At 40.9% G+C, this 14,514-nt stretch overlaps 1 protein-coding gene across 1 annotated transcript in view; it reads right to left on the bottom strand.

Moving 5' to 3' along the window:
• Positions 1 to 2,057: 2,057 nt before the first annotated feature.
• LOC139363100 (uncharacterized) overlaps positions 2,058 to 14,514 on the bottom strand; it is a 37,799-nt gene continuing 25,342 nt past the window's right edge. Inside the window, exon 7 of the mRNA XM_071096055.1 lies at positions 2,058 to 2,547. Coding sequence (XP_070952156.1) covers positions 2,058 to 2,547 — 490 coding nt within the window. The remainder of the gene's footprint in view (positions 2,548 to 14,514) is intronic.

Here is a 14,514-nt window from a genome sequence, read left to right as displayed (position 1 = left end):
GGGACAGAAGAGGGGTGTGCAGAGCCTTTTGAGGATGCGAGTGCAGGGTGTTTGGGGGACCCAGTGTGACTGACACAAACAGGGAAAGGGCATGAGGAGCTCAGTCCTGGTGGACTCGAGGCAGACGGTGGTGCTGAGGCTGTGGGAGACGAGGGAGGAGGAGCAGCGGTGGCTCTCACCTGGGCTCTGTCCATGGAGGTGAGGACGGTGGAGTGGTTGGGTCTTAGTGCTGTCTGGACCTTTCTTGACCCCCTGATGACAGAATGGAGTAACTGAGGCAGGGGGATTCTTAGAGGATTGACCCTTGAACGTGAGGAAGGGAAGTGAGCTCATTCCAGGTCTCAGGTCTACCCTGACACCTTCTGCAGGTGGTGTCACTTCTAGGTCCCGCGTGTGACCCCAGCATAGGGGCCCTCTTCTTCCCTGCTGAGCAGACGGAGGCCCAGGGGAGCTGTGCTCCGATTTGACAATGCCAACATGCATGTTCACATCTTAGAATACTATGTGGACATGGAGGTGTTTCCAAATAAAAGAAAACTGAGTAAATGGGAGTTTTAAGAAACCTGAGCAATGGAGAATAGAAGAAAATGTTTCTACTTTTCAGTTTCCCCAAATGTTGCTGTCAAGGGGCTGGAGAGAGAAGTTGCAGGGAAAACAGAAACCTCAGAGAGGGTTGGAGCTCCTGAGCTCTGTTCACCTCCACAAGAAAGACCTTTGGGAAATTATTAAGACAATTTGACATTACTTGGAAATTTCATAATATTAGGGAATTGTAGTAACTCTCTTCAGTGTAATAATATTATTGTTGGAAAAATGTTATATTTTAAGAGTTGAGTACTGAAGTATTTAGGAATGAGGGTCATGATGTTGGCAAGTGATTGTTAAATGTTTCAGCACAAATTACAGAAACATAATTTATTATGTACACAAAGGAAATAATTAGATCTATGGTGAGCATTGTAGTCTTTCAAACTTTTGGACTCTGCAATTTTGTGTAATTATTTGGAGAAAAAAGTAAAGGTAAAAATACATAATCACATGAGAAATGTTCACTACATCATGTGGATTGGAAATTAAGCTTCGAGACCAGATAAGGTGGCTCATGCCCATAATCCCACAGCTTTGAGAGTCTGAGGTGGGAGGATCACTTTAGGTCAGGAGTTCAAGAGCAGCCTGGGAAACATAGGAAGACCCCATCTCTACAAAATACTAAACAAGTAATTGAATCTGGTGGTGGGTATACCTGTGGTTCTAGCTACTTGGGAAGCTGAGGTGGAGGATTGCTTAAGCCTAGGAGTTCAAGGTTATAGTGAGCTATGATCATCCCACTGCCTTGGTGTCAGAGCGAGGCCCTGTCTCAAAAAAAAAATTAAAAATAAAGAAAGAAAAGAATATTAAGCTTTAAGAGCATTCAAGAGCATGTGTGTGAGAATGTGTCAGTGTGTGCCAGTTGTGTGTGTTTTGTGTGTGATTGTGTCATTGTGTGGAGAGTATCTGAGTAAGAACATATGTCAATCTGTGTGGCGGCATCTTTGTGTCTGTGTGTGTTGGTGTGTGAGTCTATGGGTGCATTCATTCATTCATTCATTCATTCACTCAACTAGTATATTTAAAGTAACAATCAGGCACTATTCAAGGCAAGGGAAATACAGCTGTGAACAATCGAAATCACTGTCCTTGTCCTCATGAGGCTTGTATTCCAGAGGAGAGAGAGAGTATAAGCAATTAAAATAAACACATCTGTAGCTGTGCACAGTGACTCGTGCCTGTAATTCCAGCACATTGGGAGGCTGAAGTGGGAGGACCCCTTGAGGCCAGGAGTTTGAGACCAGCCTGGGAAACATAGCAAGACTCCATGTGTACCAAAAAGAAATACAAAATAGCTGAGTGTGGTGGCACACACCTGTAGTCCCCAGCTACTTGGGAGGCTGAGGTGGGAGGATCACTTGAGCCCAAGAGTTTGAGGCTACAGTGAGCCAAGACTGCACTACTGCACTCCAGCCTAGGTGACAGAGCACAACCTGGTCTCTGAAAATAAATATGTAAGTAAATAATTCTTAAATGTTAGTAAAAGTGTTGTGAACAAAAACAAAACAGGGTGGGGTCAGAGGGGATGGGAGACGCCACATGAAGTGGGCAGTGCAGGGACTGGTTGTGGTGGGAATGAGGAGAACGTCAGGGTGGAAGGGAGCCCTGGAGATGAGCTTCCAGGGAGGGAGGGGAGCAGCTGTGCAGAGGTTCTGAGGTGTGGACACCTGGGCGTGCTGGATGAACGACGCCGTGGAGGGCCTCAATCTGGCCCCATTGCACAGCCACATCTGGGTAAACTGGGCGGTCACTGAAGAGGGCCTTTCCAATGAGAGGGATTTTTCACGTAACATGTTTTGAAAAGATTCTTCTAAACATTCCAAAGGTATTACAGGGGACATTTTCCTCCGTTCCCAGACCCCAGGTCCTCTGCCAGAAACGAGCACGTGACCATGTCTCATGCATTCTTCCTGGAAAGCAGCTGTGCACGTGTTATTGTTGTTACATGAAGAAGGAGCACTGAAAAGAAAGAAGCAGAGGAAGAAAATGTTTCTTCTTTTCGGTTTTCCAGAGTGTTGTCATGAAGGGCTGGAGAGAGGGTTTGCAGGGAGGAGATAGAAACCTCAGGGACGGCACAAGCCTCCAGAGCTTCATTCTCCTCTCATCGTTGCGGAGTCCCTTGCTGCCCAGAGGTTCCTTCACCCCCACTGATGCTCAGCCCCGGGTCAGCCATCTCTGCCTGACTTACAGCCCACTCCCCTCTTCTGCTCAGAGAATCTGAGAGCAGCGCGGCGGCGTCCCCCGTGTGGCCACAGGGCTAAGGATAGTAGCCCTGAGGTCCTACCTCACCTGCTCAGCCAAGACCTCCTCTGGGTCTCCCTGGGCTCCAGGCAGCAGGACAGGGGTCTGAACACAAGAGGGCGCGCCTACCCTAGGTCAGGGTTGGGATCAGCCGGGGTCTGTGTGGTTCTATTCATGTACGCTTTATTGTATTCCATTGATTGATGCCTATTTTATGCCAATATCACACTGCTTTTTATTACTAGAGTTTATGGTAAATATTGAAATCACCCAGTATACATCCTCCAAATTTCTTCATTTTAAAAATTATTTTGGCTTTTCAAAGTTATTTTTATTTCCGTAGAAATGGTAGCTTCAGCTTGCCAATTTCTTTAAATATTTCTTTTAAAGCTCACCAGTGTTTTAATTCAAATTGCACTTAATTTAATAGCTCAATCTTGGAGAATTAATAACATTGGAGATCCCAGTTCTTGAATACACTACTTCTCTGTTTATTTTGATCATCTTTACTTGCTGTCAGTGCTGCCATATGGATCTCAGTTTGCAAATCACAAACACAAAAAATTAATGTCTGAACATGGTATTACTTTAATAAATGTTTTATAAATGGTTTTTAAATTTTTCGTTATTCTGATTTTACATTACTTACAGAGACTTTACTTTTGTGTAGGAGTTGTACCCTACAATTCTGATAAATTCACTTATTACTTCTAGAAGTTTTGTTTGCCTTAATATTTTCCACTTGCATCATATTGTCACCTGCAAACTAGGACATTTTACTTCTCTTTCATTTGTAAGTCTTTCATTTCTTTTTCTTGGCTTAATGCTCTGGCCAGGACCTCCAGGACAATATCTTCGCTGTTTTCTTGATCTTAGGTAGAGAGTAATCACTTTTCATCATAAAATATGATGCGAATTGTAGGTTTTACATAGAAGCCCTTTATCAAATTGAAGAACTTGCCTACAATTCCTAGTTACTGACAAATTTTGTCACAAATGAGTGTTACATTCTATTTTTCATTATTATTTTTTAACTTTTAGGTTCCGTGGTACATGTGCAGGCCTGTTATATATTTAAATTGCATGTCATGGGGGTTTGGTGTACAGATTATTTCACAATGCAGGTTATAAGCATGGGATTTGATTGGAAGTTTTTTAATCCTCACTCTTCTCCCATCCTCCACCCTCCTGTAGGCCCTGGTGTCTACTGTTCCCTTCTTTGAGTCCATGTGTACTCACTGTTGAGCTCTCACTTATAAGCGAGAACTCATGGTGTTTGGTTTTCTGTTCCTGTGGTAGTTCTCAGGATAATGGCCTCTAGCTCCATCCATGTTGTTGCAAAGGACATGACCTTGTTCTTTTTTACGGATGTGTGGTATTCCATGGTGTGTACGTACCACATTTTCCTTATCCAGTCTACCATTGATGGGCATTTAGGTTGATTCCATGTCTTTGCTATTCTGAATAGCCCTGCAATGAACATACACGTGCATGTGTCCTTATGACAGAATGATTTATATTCCCTTGGGAATATACCCAGTAAAGGGATTGCTGGGTCAAATGGTAGTTCTAAGTTCTTTGAAAAATCGCCAAACTGCTTTCCATACTGGTCGAACTAATTAATTTGCATTCCCACTAGCAGTGTATAAGCGTTCCCTGTTCCCTGCAACCTTGCCAGCACCTGTAACTTTTTGGCTTTGTAATAATATCCATTCTGACCGTGTGAGATGGTATCTCACTGTGGTTTGGGTTCATATTTCTGTAGTGATTAATGATGTCTATCATCTTCTCATATGCTTGCGGGCCCTGTGTATGTCTTCTTTTGAAAAGTATTTGTCCATGTTTTTTTGCCTACTTTTTTAACGCGATTGCTTGTTTTCTGCTTGTTAATGTCTTCACATTCCTCATAGGTTCTGGCTATTAGACCTTTGTCAGATGCATAGTTTGTGATATTTTCTCCCATTCTGTAGGCTGGCTGTTTATTCTGTTGACAGTTTATTTTGCTGTGCAGAAGCTCTTTAATTAGGTCCCATTTGTCAATTTTTGTTTTTGCTGCACTTGACTTTCGACATCTTTGTTTGACACCTTTAAAAAAAGTTTTAAATGGTAGTTAGTTTTTTTACTGTTTATTTTAGTTTCAGGTGTTAACACGTCAGCAGCTGAGGCAGCACAGCGGAGTGCAGGCACATCGGCTGGTGTGGGGTACCGCCGGGAGTGGGGCTGTGGTGTTCTGTGCAACGCTTGTGCTAGCAGTGGTGGTGGCGTGGCAGAGGCGGAGCTCTGGTGTCTGCTCTGGCACTCGTGCAGACAGCTGTGACAGCCAGGAAGATTGCTTGAATCTGAGAGTTCGAGGCTGCAGTTAGCTATGATCGTGCCATTGTTCTCAGCCTTGGTGACAGAGTGAGACCTTGTCTCAAAACAAAAAAGGTTTTTTTTTGAGACAGGGTCTCAGTGTGTCACCCAGGCTGGAGTGCAGTGGCGTGATGTTGGCTCACTGCAACCACTGCCTCCTGGGTTCAAGAGATTCTTCTGCCTCACCCTTCTGAGTAGCTAGGATCATAGGCATCCACCACCATGTCGGGCTAATTTTGTATTTTTGTAGAGACGGAATTTCGCCATGTTGGCCAGGCTGGTCTGGAACTCCTGACCTCAAGTAACCCGCTGATCTCGGCCTCCCAAAGTGCTGGGATTACAGGCATGAGCCACTGCACCCAGCCTGTTTTTTATTGTATTAATTGAGTGAGTTGTGTTATTTAATTTGCAGGTGTTGAACCAAACACCTCCCCATAAAAAAACTAATCTGGCATGACACATTGTTCTTTTTATGTTTATTTGAATTTAATAACTTTTTGCACAGAATTTGGGGTCTGTGCTCAAGAGAAATAGTTGTTCTTGTGATTTTGTTGTCTGGATTTTCTTCTTCTTTTTTAAATCTGAGTAATGTTTCCCTCATAAATTGACTTGAAAACGGTTGCCTCCTCTGATTTCTAAAAGGGTGTTTGAAAAATTGATGTTATTTCTCAACTATATGTTCCATAGAATTCATCATTGAAGCCTTCTGGACCTGGAATTTCCTTTATGGGAAGGATTTCAATTACAAATTCAGTTTCTGATATTTATATATAGCTGGCCACATTTTGTATTTCTTCTTGGGTCAATTTTCCTGAGTTTTCTCTCTCAAGGAAATTGTTCACTTGGTTGTCAAACGTATTGGCATGAAATTATTAATATTTCTTTTCAGGACCTGAAGACTGTGCACTGATGTTCTTTTCTTCTTGATTTTGTTAATTTGTGTCTTTTTGCCTTGATCAATCTAGCTAGGGGTTTATAAAATTTACTGATTATTTTCCCATACAACCAACTTTGGGATTTATTAATTTTTTTTTTATCTTTCTGATTCATTGACTTCTGTTTCATTATTATTTCCTTCCTCTGCATGCTTTGGTTTAATTTGTTCTTTTTTGTTTTTTTATGACAGAAGCCAAGTTGCTAATTTGAGATCTTCTTTTTTAATAGAGGCACTTAAAAATACCGATTTTTCTCTAGTACTGCAGCTACATCCCACAGATTTTGATTTATTGTACTTTCATATCCTTCAGTTTAGAAGACGTCCTAGTTTCTCTTGTGATTTCTTCGTTGACAAAATTATCGATCAGAATTTTGATGTTTAATTTCCAGATACTTGGTATGTTTATGATCACGTATCTTAGTCCATTTGGGCTGTTGAAACAGAACACTGTAGTCTGTGTGGCTTATAAACAAATCTATTTCTCACAATTCTCACAATTCCAGAGCCTGGGAAGTCCAAGGTCAAGACAATGGCAGAGAGAGTGTGTGATGAAGGGTGCATCCTGATTCACAGATGGTGTCTTTTCTTGGTGTCCTTACATGGTGGAAGGAGCAAAGGAGCTCAATGAGGTCCCTTTTATAAGGGGACTAATCTCACTAATAAGGGCTCTGCCCTCAGGACTTAATCTCCTCCTAAAGGCGCCACCTCCAAACACCATCACATAAGGATTCGGTTTCAATATGTGAATTTAGGGGATGACAAAAACATTCAGTCCACAGGATCATCTTATTGTTACTGATTTCTAATGTGTTTCCATACGGTCAGAAAATACATCTTGTATGATTTCAATATTTTCAAATGTATTGTTTTATGGCCTGAAATACAGCTTCTCTTGGTAAAATGTATCATTTGCACTTGAGACAATATGTATTTTTTCACTGATGTTCATATGTGTATAAATCAATAAAGACTGTGTGGCTAATGCTTTTTGGTTTTCTAGGTCTTTGCTGGAATTTTCTATAGTTTTAAAATTTATTGCTAAAGAGAAAGTTTCAACATGTCTAATGTTTAACGTTTAACATGTCTAACCCCTGCCTACCTGGTTCCAGCAATTCTCCTGCCTTAGCCTTCCTTGTAACTGAGATTACGGGCACCTGCCACTACACCCGGCTAATTTTTTTGTATTTTTAGTAGAGATGGGGTTTCATCTTGTTGGCCAGGCTGGTCTTGAATTCCTGACCTTGTGATCCGCCAGCCTCAGCCTCCCAAAGTGCTGGGATTACAAGTTCGAGCCACCGTGCCCAGCCAGATTCTTTTTATTCTATCCATTGTGATAATCTCTGAATTCTGATTGGGGAGTTTAATCCATTTACATTTAAAGTAATTACTGATAAGGAAGGATTTAGTTCCGTAATTGTGATGTTGGTTTTATGCAAGTCTTATAGCTGTTTTGTCCCTCATCTCCTTCATTTCAACCTTCCTTTGTTTTTAGTCGATTTTTTTCTAGTGATATGTTTTCATTGCCTTCTCATTTTCTTTTGTGTATATTTTATGTATATTTGTTTGTGATTACTATGGTATTGCATATAACAATACAGTTATAACAATCTTGAATTGAAGCCAATATGAAACTCTGCTTCTTTACTTCTTTTCCCACCCTCCTTTTACATTATTGATGTCACAAGTTACACCTCGGCAGGCTGGCAGGCTGGAAAGTCACAATGTTGCAGGCTTCAGTCTAAAATTTGTAGACCAGGCTGGCAGACTGGAAACCTAAACTGTAGTTGCTACTGTCATCTTCAGGCAGAACTTTTTCTTCTCTGGGAAGCCTCATATTTTTGCCCAAAGGCCTTCAACTGATTCAAAAAGTCCCACCCAGATTATTGAGGGTAATTTCCTAAAATCAATTTATACCAGATTTTAATCACAACTGCAAAACACTATCATAGCAACATATAAATTAGTGTTTGATTAAATAACTAGGTACTATGGTTTAGTAAAATTGACACATAAGACCCACCATCCCAGTCCATGCTGGTGAACTTGGCACCCATTAACATTTTCTTAAACCTTACTTCTTCTCCAAATAAAAACAAGTATAAGGCCTGGTGCGGTGGCTCAAGCCTGTAATCCCAGCACTTTGGGAGGCCGAGACAGGTGGATCACGAGGTCAGGAGTCGAGACCATCCTGGCTAACACGGTGAAACTCCGTCTCTACTAAAAAATACAAAAAACTAGCCGGGCGAGGTGGCGGGCGCCTGTAGTCCCAGCTACTTGGGAGGCTGAGGCAGGAGAATGGCGTGAACCTGGGAGGCGGAGCTTGCAGTGAGCTAAGATCCGGCCACTGCGCCCCAGCCTGGGCGACAGAGCGAGACTCCGTCTCAAAAAAAAAAAAAAAAAAAAAAAAACAAGTATAAAGTCATACTTTTGCCAAAGATGATACAATTAGCTTGCATCCAACTAAAAACACACTAACCCTTTCCTCAGAAAAAGATTCAAACTGAATGCGTGATATGCACTCTTCTCTTTGATGTACTGTAACCTAAATACCATGTGTAATAAAAGTTACACCATCATTAATAAAAGGGAACTATTGTTAGCACGTCTTAAGTTTTATTACAAGATGATCAGGAAAAGATGAAAAGAAAGGTATTTGCTCAAAACATGTATGGATACATACACACAGACAGAAATATCATTATAAAAAGATAAGGAAGTAATGCTGATAACATTTACCGTCCTTATTTCTGTAAGTGCTCACATGGTTACAGTTGGTTATTTATTTATTTATATATTTATTTACTTATTTATTTGAGACAGGGTCTTGTTCTGTTGCCCAGGCTGGAGTGCAGTGGCATTACCTCAGCTCATTACAACCTCCATCTCCTGGGCACAAGTGATCCTCCTACCTCAATCTCCTAAGTAGCTGGGACTACAAGCACACCACCAAGTCTGACTCATTTTTTGTATTTATTTTCAGTAGAGGTGGAGTTTTAGCATTTTGCTCAGGTTGGTCTCACATTCCTAGACTTAAGCAATCCACCCGTCTCAGCCTCCCAAAGTGCTGGGATTACAGGCATGAGCCACTGTGCTGGCCACAACTAGTATTTATAAATACTTTTGTTGTTTTTCACTAATCATCCCATATTCCCATTGCTTTCAGCAAGTCCGTCAGCTGATCAGGTTTCTTTTCCTGCTTGGGAGACTCAAACCTTCATTTCTGAAGGGAATGGGTCATTAGAAGTCCTACCTGACTTGGGTTGTTGTACTTTTTATTGACTTTAATTATGGGGCAGAGTATTACTAAGAGATGCTCTAAAAGATCTCCTGTGTTCCAGACATAGTCGTATTACTGCCATTGTGTAGTAGCAGACCAATTCCCTGTGATGACCAGGACCGATTACCCCAGACGGTGCAGTCACTCCTTCCTTTGTTGATTCGGAATCACGAGGAGCTGAAGTCCCGGGTGGCTGTCTTAGCTTCCAGCTCAGTGGTTCATTTCTGTGTCTCCTGAGGGAGCTCAATGGTTCATTTCCATGTCTCCTCCTTTTGTAAACCTCGAGATCCTGATCCTGTTCCTCCTGACTGGGCAACACCTCACAGCCAGGGTCTCCAGCACCTCTTACAGGTGTGTTCAGGCTGGCAACAGGTATGTACTTTCCTGGAACAGACCTCCCAGAGGAAGGGGCAGACCTTCATCTTTGCTGTTACATAGCCTTCACTGGTGATACCTTCAGGTACTGGAAAATCTCAGGCAACTAGGGACTGTAGCAGCCCCCAGCAAACTGTACAGCCCTACAGAAAAGTGGCCAGACTGTTAAAAGAGAAAATGAAAGAAGAGAAAAGAAAACCCACTCAAAGGTCAGCAACCTCAAAGATTTAGGGTAGATAAGCCCACAAAGGTGAGATGAAATCAGGAAAAGAATCTGATAACCAACCTGACAGAACTGAAAAACACGCTATAAGAATTTCACAGTGAACTCAGAAGTATTAATAGCAGAATAGAGCAAGTGGAGAAAAGAACCTCAGTGCTTGAAGACTGGCTTTCTGAAATAAGACAAGAAGATGAGACTAGAGAAAAAAAATGAAAAGGAATGAACAAAACATCTGAAAAACATGGGATTATGTAAAGAAACTGAATGTATGAATGATCGGTGTACCTGAAAGAGATGGGGAGAATGGAACCAATTTGGAAAACATTTCAGGATATCATCCATGAGAACTTCCCCAACCTAGCTAGACAGGCCCACATTCAAATTCAGAAATGCAGAGGATCCCAGTAAGTTGCTCCATGAGAAGATCATCCATCATCCCCAAGACAAATAATCATCAGATGCTCCAAGGTTAAAATGAAAGAAAAAAAGGTCAAGCGTAGCCAGAGAGAAAGGCCAGATCACCTACAAAGGGAAGCCCATCAGACTAACAGTGGATCTCTCAATGGAAATCCTACAAGCCAGAAGAGATTGAGGGCCAATACTCAACACTCTTAAAGAAAAGCGTTTCCAACCCAGAATTTCATATCCAACCAAACTAAGCTTCATAAGCAAAGGAGAAATCAGATTCTTGTCAGGCAAACAAATGCCAGGGGAATTCATTACTACCAGACCTGCATTACAAGAACCCCTGAAGGAAGCACTAAACATGGAAAGACAGTTACCAGCCACTACAAAAACACAATGAAGTACACAGACTAGTGACACAATAAAGCAACCACATAAGCAAGTCTGCAAAGTAACTAGCTAACATCATGATGATAGGATCAAATTCATACATACCAAGACTAACCTTAAATGTAAATGGGCTAAATGCCCCATTTAAAAGACAAAGAGTGGCAAGCTGGATAAAGAACCAAGGTCTATCAGTATGCTGTCTTGAATACACCCATTTCACATGCAATGACACACATAAGCTCAAAATAAAAAGAAGGAAGAAAATTTACGGAGCAAATGGAAAGCAGAAAAAAAAGCCAGGGTTGCAACCCTTGTTTCTGACAAAACAGGTGTTAAATCAACAAAGATCAAAAAACACAAAGAAGGGCATTACATCATGGTAAACGGTTCAATTCAACAAGGAGATCTAACTGTCTGAAATATATATGCATCCAACACAGGAACACCCAGATTCATAAAGTAGGTTCCTAGAGACCTTCAAAGAGACTTAGAATCTCACACAATAATAGGAAGAGATTTTAATACTCCACTAACAATATTAGACAGATCATCAAGACAGAAAATTAACAAAGATATTCAGGACCTGAACTCAGCCCTGGATCAAATGGACCTGATAAATATCTACAGAAGTCTTTACCCCAAAGCAACAGAATGTACATTTTTCGCATTGCCACATGGCACTTACTCTAAAATTGATCACACGATTGGAAGTAAAACACTCCTCAGCAAATGCAAAAGAACTGAAATCACAACAAATAGTCTCTTGGACCACAGTGCAATCAAATTCAAAATAAAGACTAAGAAATTCACTTAAACCATACAATTACATAGAAATTGAATAATCTGTTCTTGAACGACTTTTGGGTCAATAATGAAATTAAGGCACAAATCAGGAAGTTCTTTGAAGATAATGAGAACAAAGATATAATGTATCAGAATCTATGGGAAACAGCTAAGGCAGTGTTAAGAGAGAAAATTATAGCATTAAATGCCCACATCAAAAAGTTAGAAAGATTTCAAGTTAACAACCTAAAATCACAACCAAAAGAACTTGAGAACAAAGAGCAAACATATCCCAAAGCTAGCAGAAGACAAGACATAACAAAAAAAATTTAAAAAGGCATTGTCTCCTGAAGGAGGCAGAGACACAAAAAAACACTCAAAAGATCAACGAATTCAGGAGTTTTGTTTTGTTTTGTTTTGTTTTGAGATGGAGTTTCACTCTTGTTACCCAGGCTGAAGTGCAGTAGCGCGATCTCGGCTCACTGCAACCGCCGCCTCTCGGGTTCAAGCGATTCTCCTGCCTCAATCTTTCAAGTAGCTGGGATTATAGGCATATGTCACCATGCCTCGTTAATTTTTCGTATTTTTAAGAGAGATGGGGTTTATCTATGTTGGTCAGGCTGGTCTTGAACTCCTGACCTCAGGTAATCTACCTGCTTCAGCCTCCCAAAGTGCTGGGATTACAGGGGTGAGGCCATCGCTCCTGGCCTAGGTTTTTTTTTTTTTTTAATTAATAAAATCAATAGACCCCTAGCTAGGCTAGTAAAGAAGAAAAGAGAGAAGATTCCAATAAACACAATAGGAAACAATAAGAGGGACAATACCATTGACCACACAGAAATTCAAGCAACCACCAGAAAATATTATGAACACCTCTATGCAAATAAACTAGAAAATCTAGAAGACAAGGATCAATTTCCTAGACACATACACCTGCCCCCTCCAAGACTGAACCAGGAAGAAATTGAATCACTGAACAGACTAAAAATGAGTTCTGAAATTAAGGCAGTAATAAACAGCCTACCAACCAAAAAAACCCAGGACCAGATGATTGACAGGCAAATTCTATTAGATGTACAAAGAAGAGCTGGTACTATTACTACTGAAACTATTCCAAAAAAAAAAAAAAATGAGGAGGAGAGACTTCTCCTTAACTCATTCTATTAGGCCAGCATCATCCTGATACCAAAATGTGGCAGAGATACAACAACAACAGAAAAGAAAACTTCAAGCCAATATTCTTGATGAACATCGATGCAAAAATCTTCGACAACATGCTGGCAAGCCGAATCCTGCAGCACATCAAAAAGCTTATCCACCACAATCAAGTAGACTTCATCCCCAGTATGCAACATTTGCTCAACATATGTAAATTAATAAACGTGCCTCATTATATAAACAGAACTAAAGACAAAAAAACCACATGATTATCTCAGTAGATGCAGAACAGGCTTTTGATAAAATTCAAGATCTATTCATGTTTGAAACTCTCAATAATAGTTTAGTGATGGAATAGACTCCCAAAGTGCTGGGATTACAAGTGTGAGCCACCACACCCGGTCACTACCACTGACATTCTTCACAGAACTAGAAAAAACTATTTTAAAATTCACCTGGAACCCAAAAAGAGCCTGAATAGCCAAGGCAATCCTAAACACAAGGAACAAAGCTGGAGGCATTACACTGCCTGATTTTTTTTTTTTTTTTTTGAGACGGAGTCTCACCCTGTCATCCAGGCTGGGATGCAATGGTGAGATCTCGGCTCACTGCAACCTCTGCCTCCTGAGTTCAAGTGATTCTCCTTTTCTTAGCCTCCTAAGTTGCTGGGATTACAGGCACGTGCCACCATACCCAGCTAATTTTTTGTATCTTTAGTAGAGACGGGGTTTCACCTTGTTGACCAGACTGGTCTGAAACTCCTGACCTCGTGATCCACCTGCCTCTGCCTCCCAAAGTGCTGGGATTACAGGTGTGAGCCACCATGTCCAGCGTATGCTACCTGATTTCAACTACATTTCGAGTCTACAGTAAACCAAAACAGCATGGTACTGGTACAAAAACAGACATAAAGACCAATGGACAGAATAAAGAACCCAGAAAGAAGACCACACACCTACAACTATGATCGTTGACAAACCTGACAAAAACAAGCAATGGGGAAAGGATTCCCTATTCATAAATGGTGCTGGGATAACTGGCTAGCCATATGCAGAAGATGAAAACTGAACCCCTTTCTTACACCATATACCAAAATCACCTCAAAATGGATTAAAGACTTACATTTAAGATCCAAAACTGTAAAAACCCTAACACAACCTAGGCAATACCATTTAGGACATTGGCATAGGCAACGATTTCATGACAAAGATGCCAAAAGCAAGTGCAACAAAAGCAAACATTGTCAAATGGGATCTAATTCAACTAAAGAGCTCTGCACAGCAAAAGAAACTATCAACAGAGTAAACAACCTACAGAATGGGGGAAGATTTTTTGCAAACTATGCATCCGACAAAAGTGTAATATCTATAAGGAAGTTAAACAAATTTACAAGAAAAAACAAAACAACCCCACTAAAAAGTGGGCAAAGCATATGAACAGACACTTCTCAAAAGAAGGCATACATGCAGCCAACAAACATGAAAAAATGCTCAACATCACTGATCATTAGAGAAATGCAAATCAAAACCACAGTGAGGTGCCATTTCACACCAGTCAGAATGGCCATTATGAAAAAGTCAAAAAACAGATGCTGGCAAAGTTGTAGAGGAAAAGGAATACCTATACACTGTTGGTGGGAGTGCAAATTAGGTCAGCCATTGTGGAAGACAGTGTGGTGATTTCTCAAAAGACCTACAGACAGCAATACCATTATACCCAAAGGAATATACTTCATTCTATTATAAAGACATAGGCACACTTATGTTCATTACAGCACTATTCACA

The sequence above is a fragment of the Macaca nemestrina genome, chromosome 5, assembly GCF_043159975.1.
Source record: "Macaca nemestrina isolate mMacNem1 chromosome 5, mMacNem.hap1, whole genome shotgun sequence".
NCBI classification, from domain to species: Eukaryota; Metazoa; Chordata; class Mammalia; order Primates; family Cercopithecidae; genus Macaca; species Macaca nemestrina.
The sequence above is the reverse complement of the archived record's forward strand: the minus strand, read 5'-3'. Positions and strand labels throughout refer to the sequence as shown.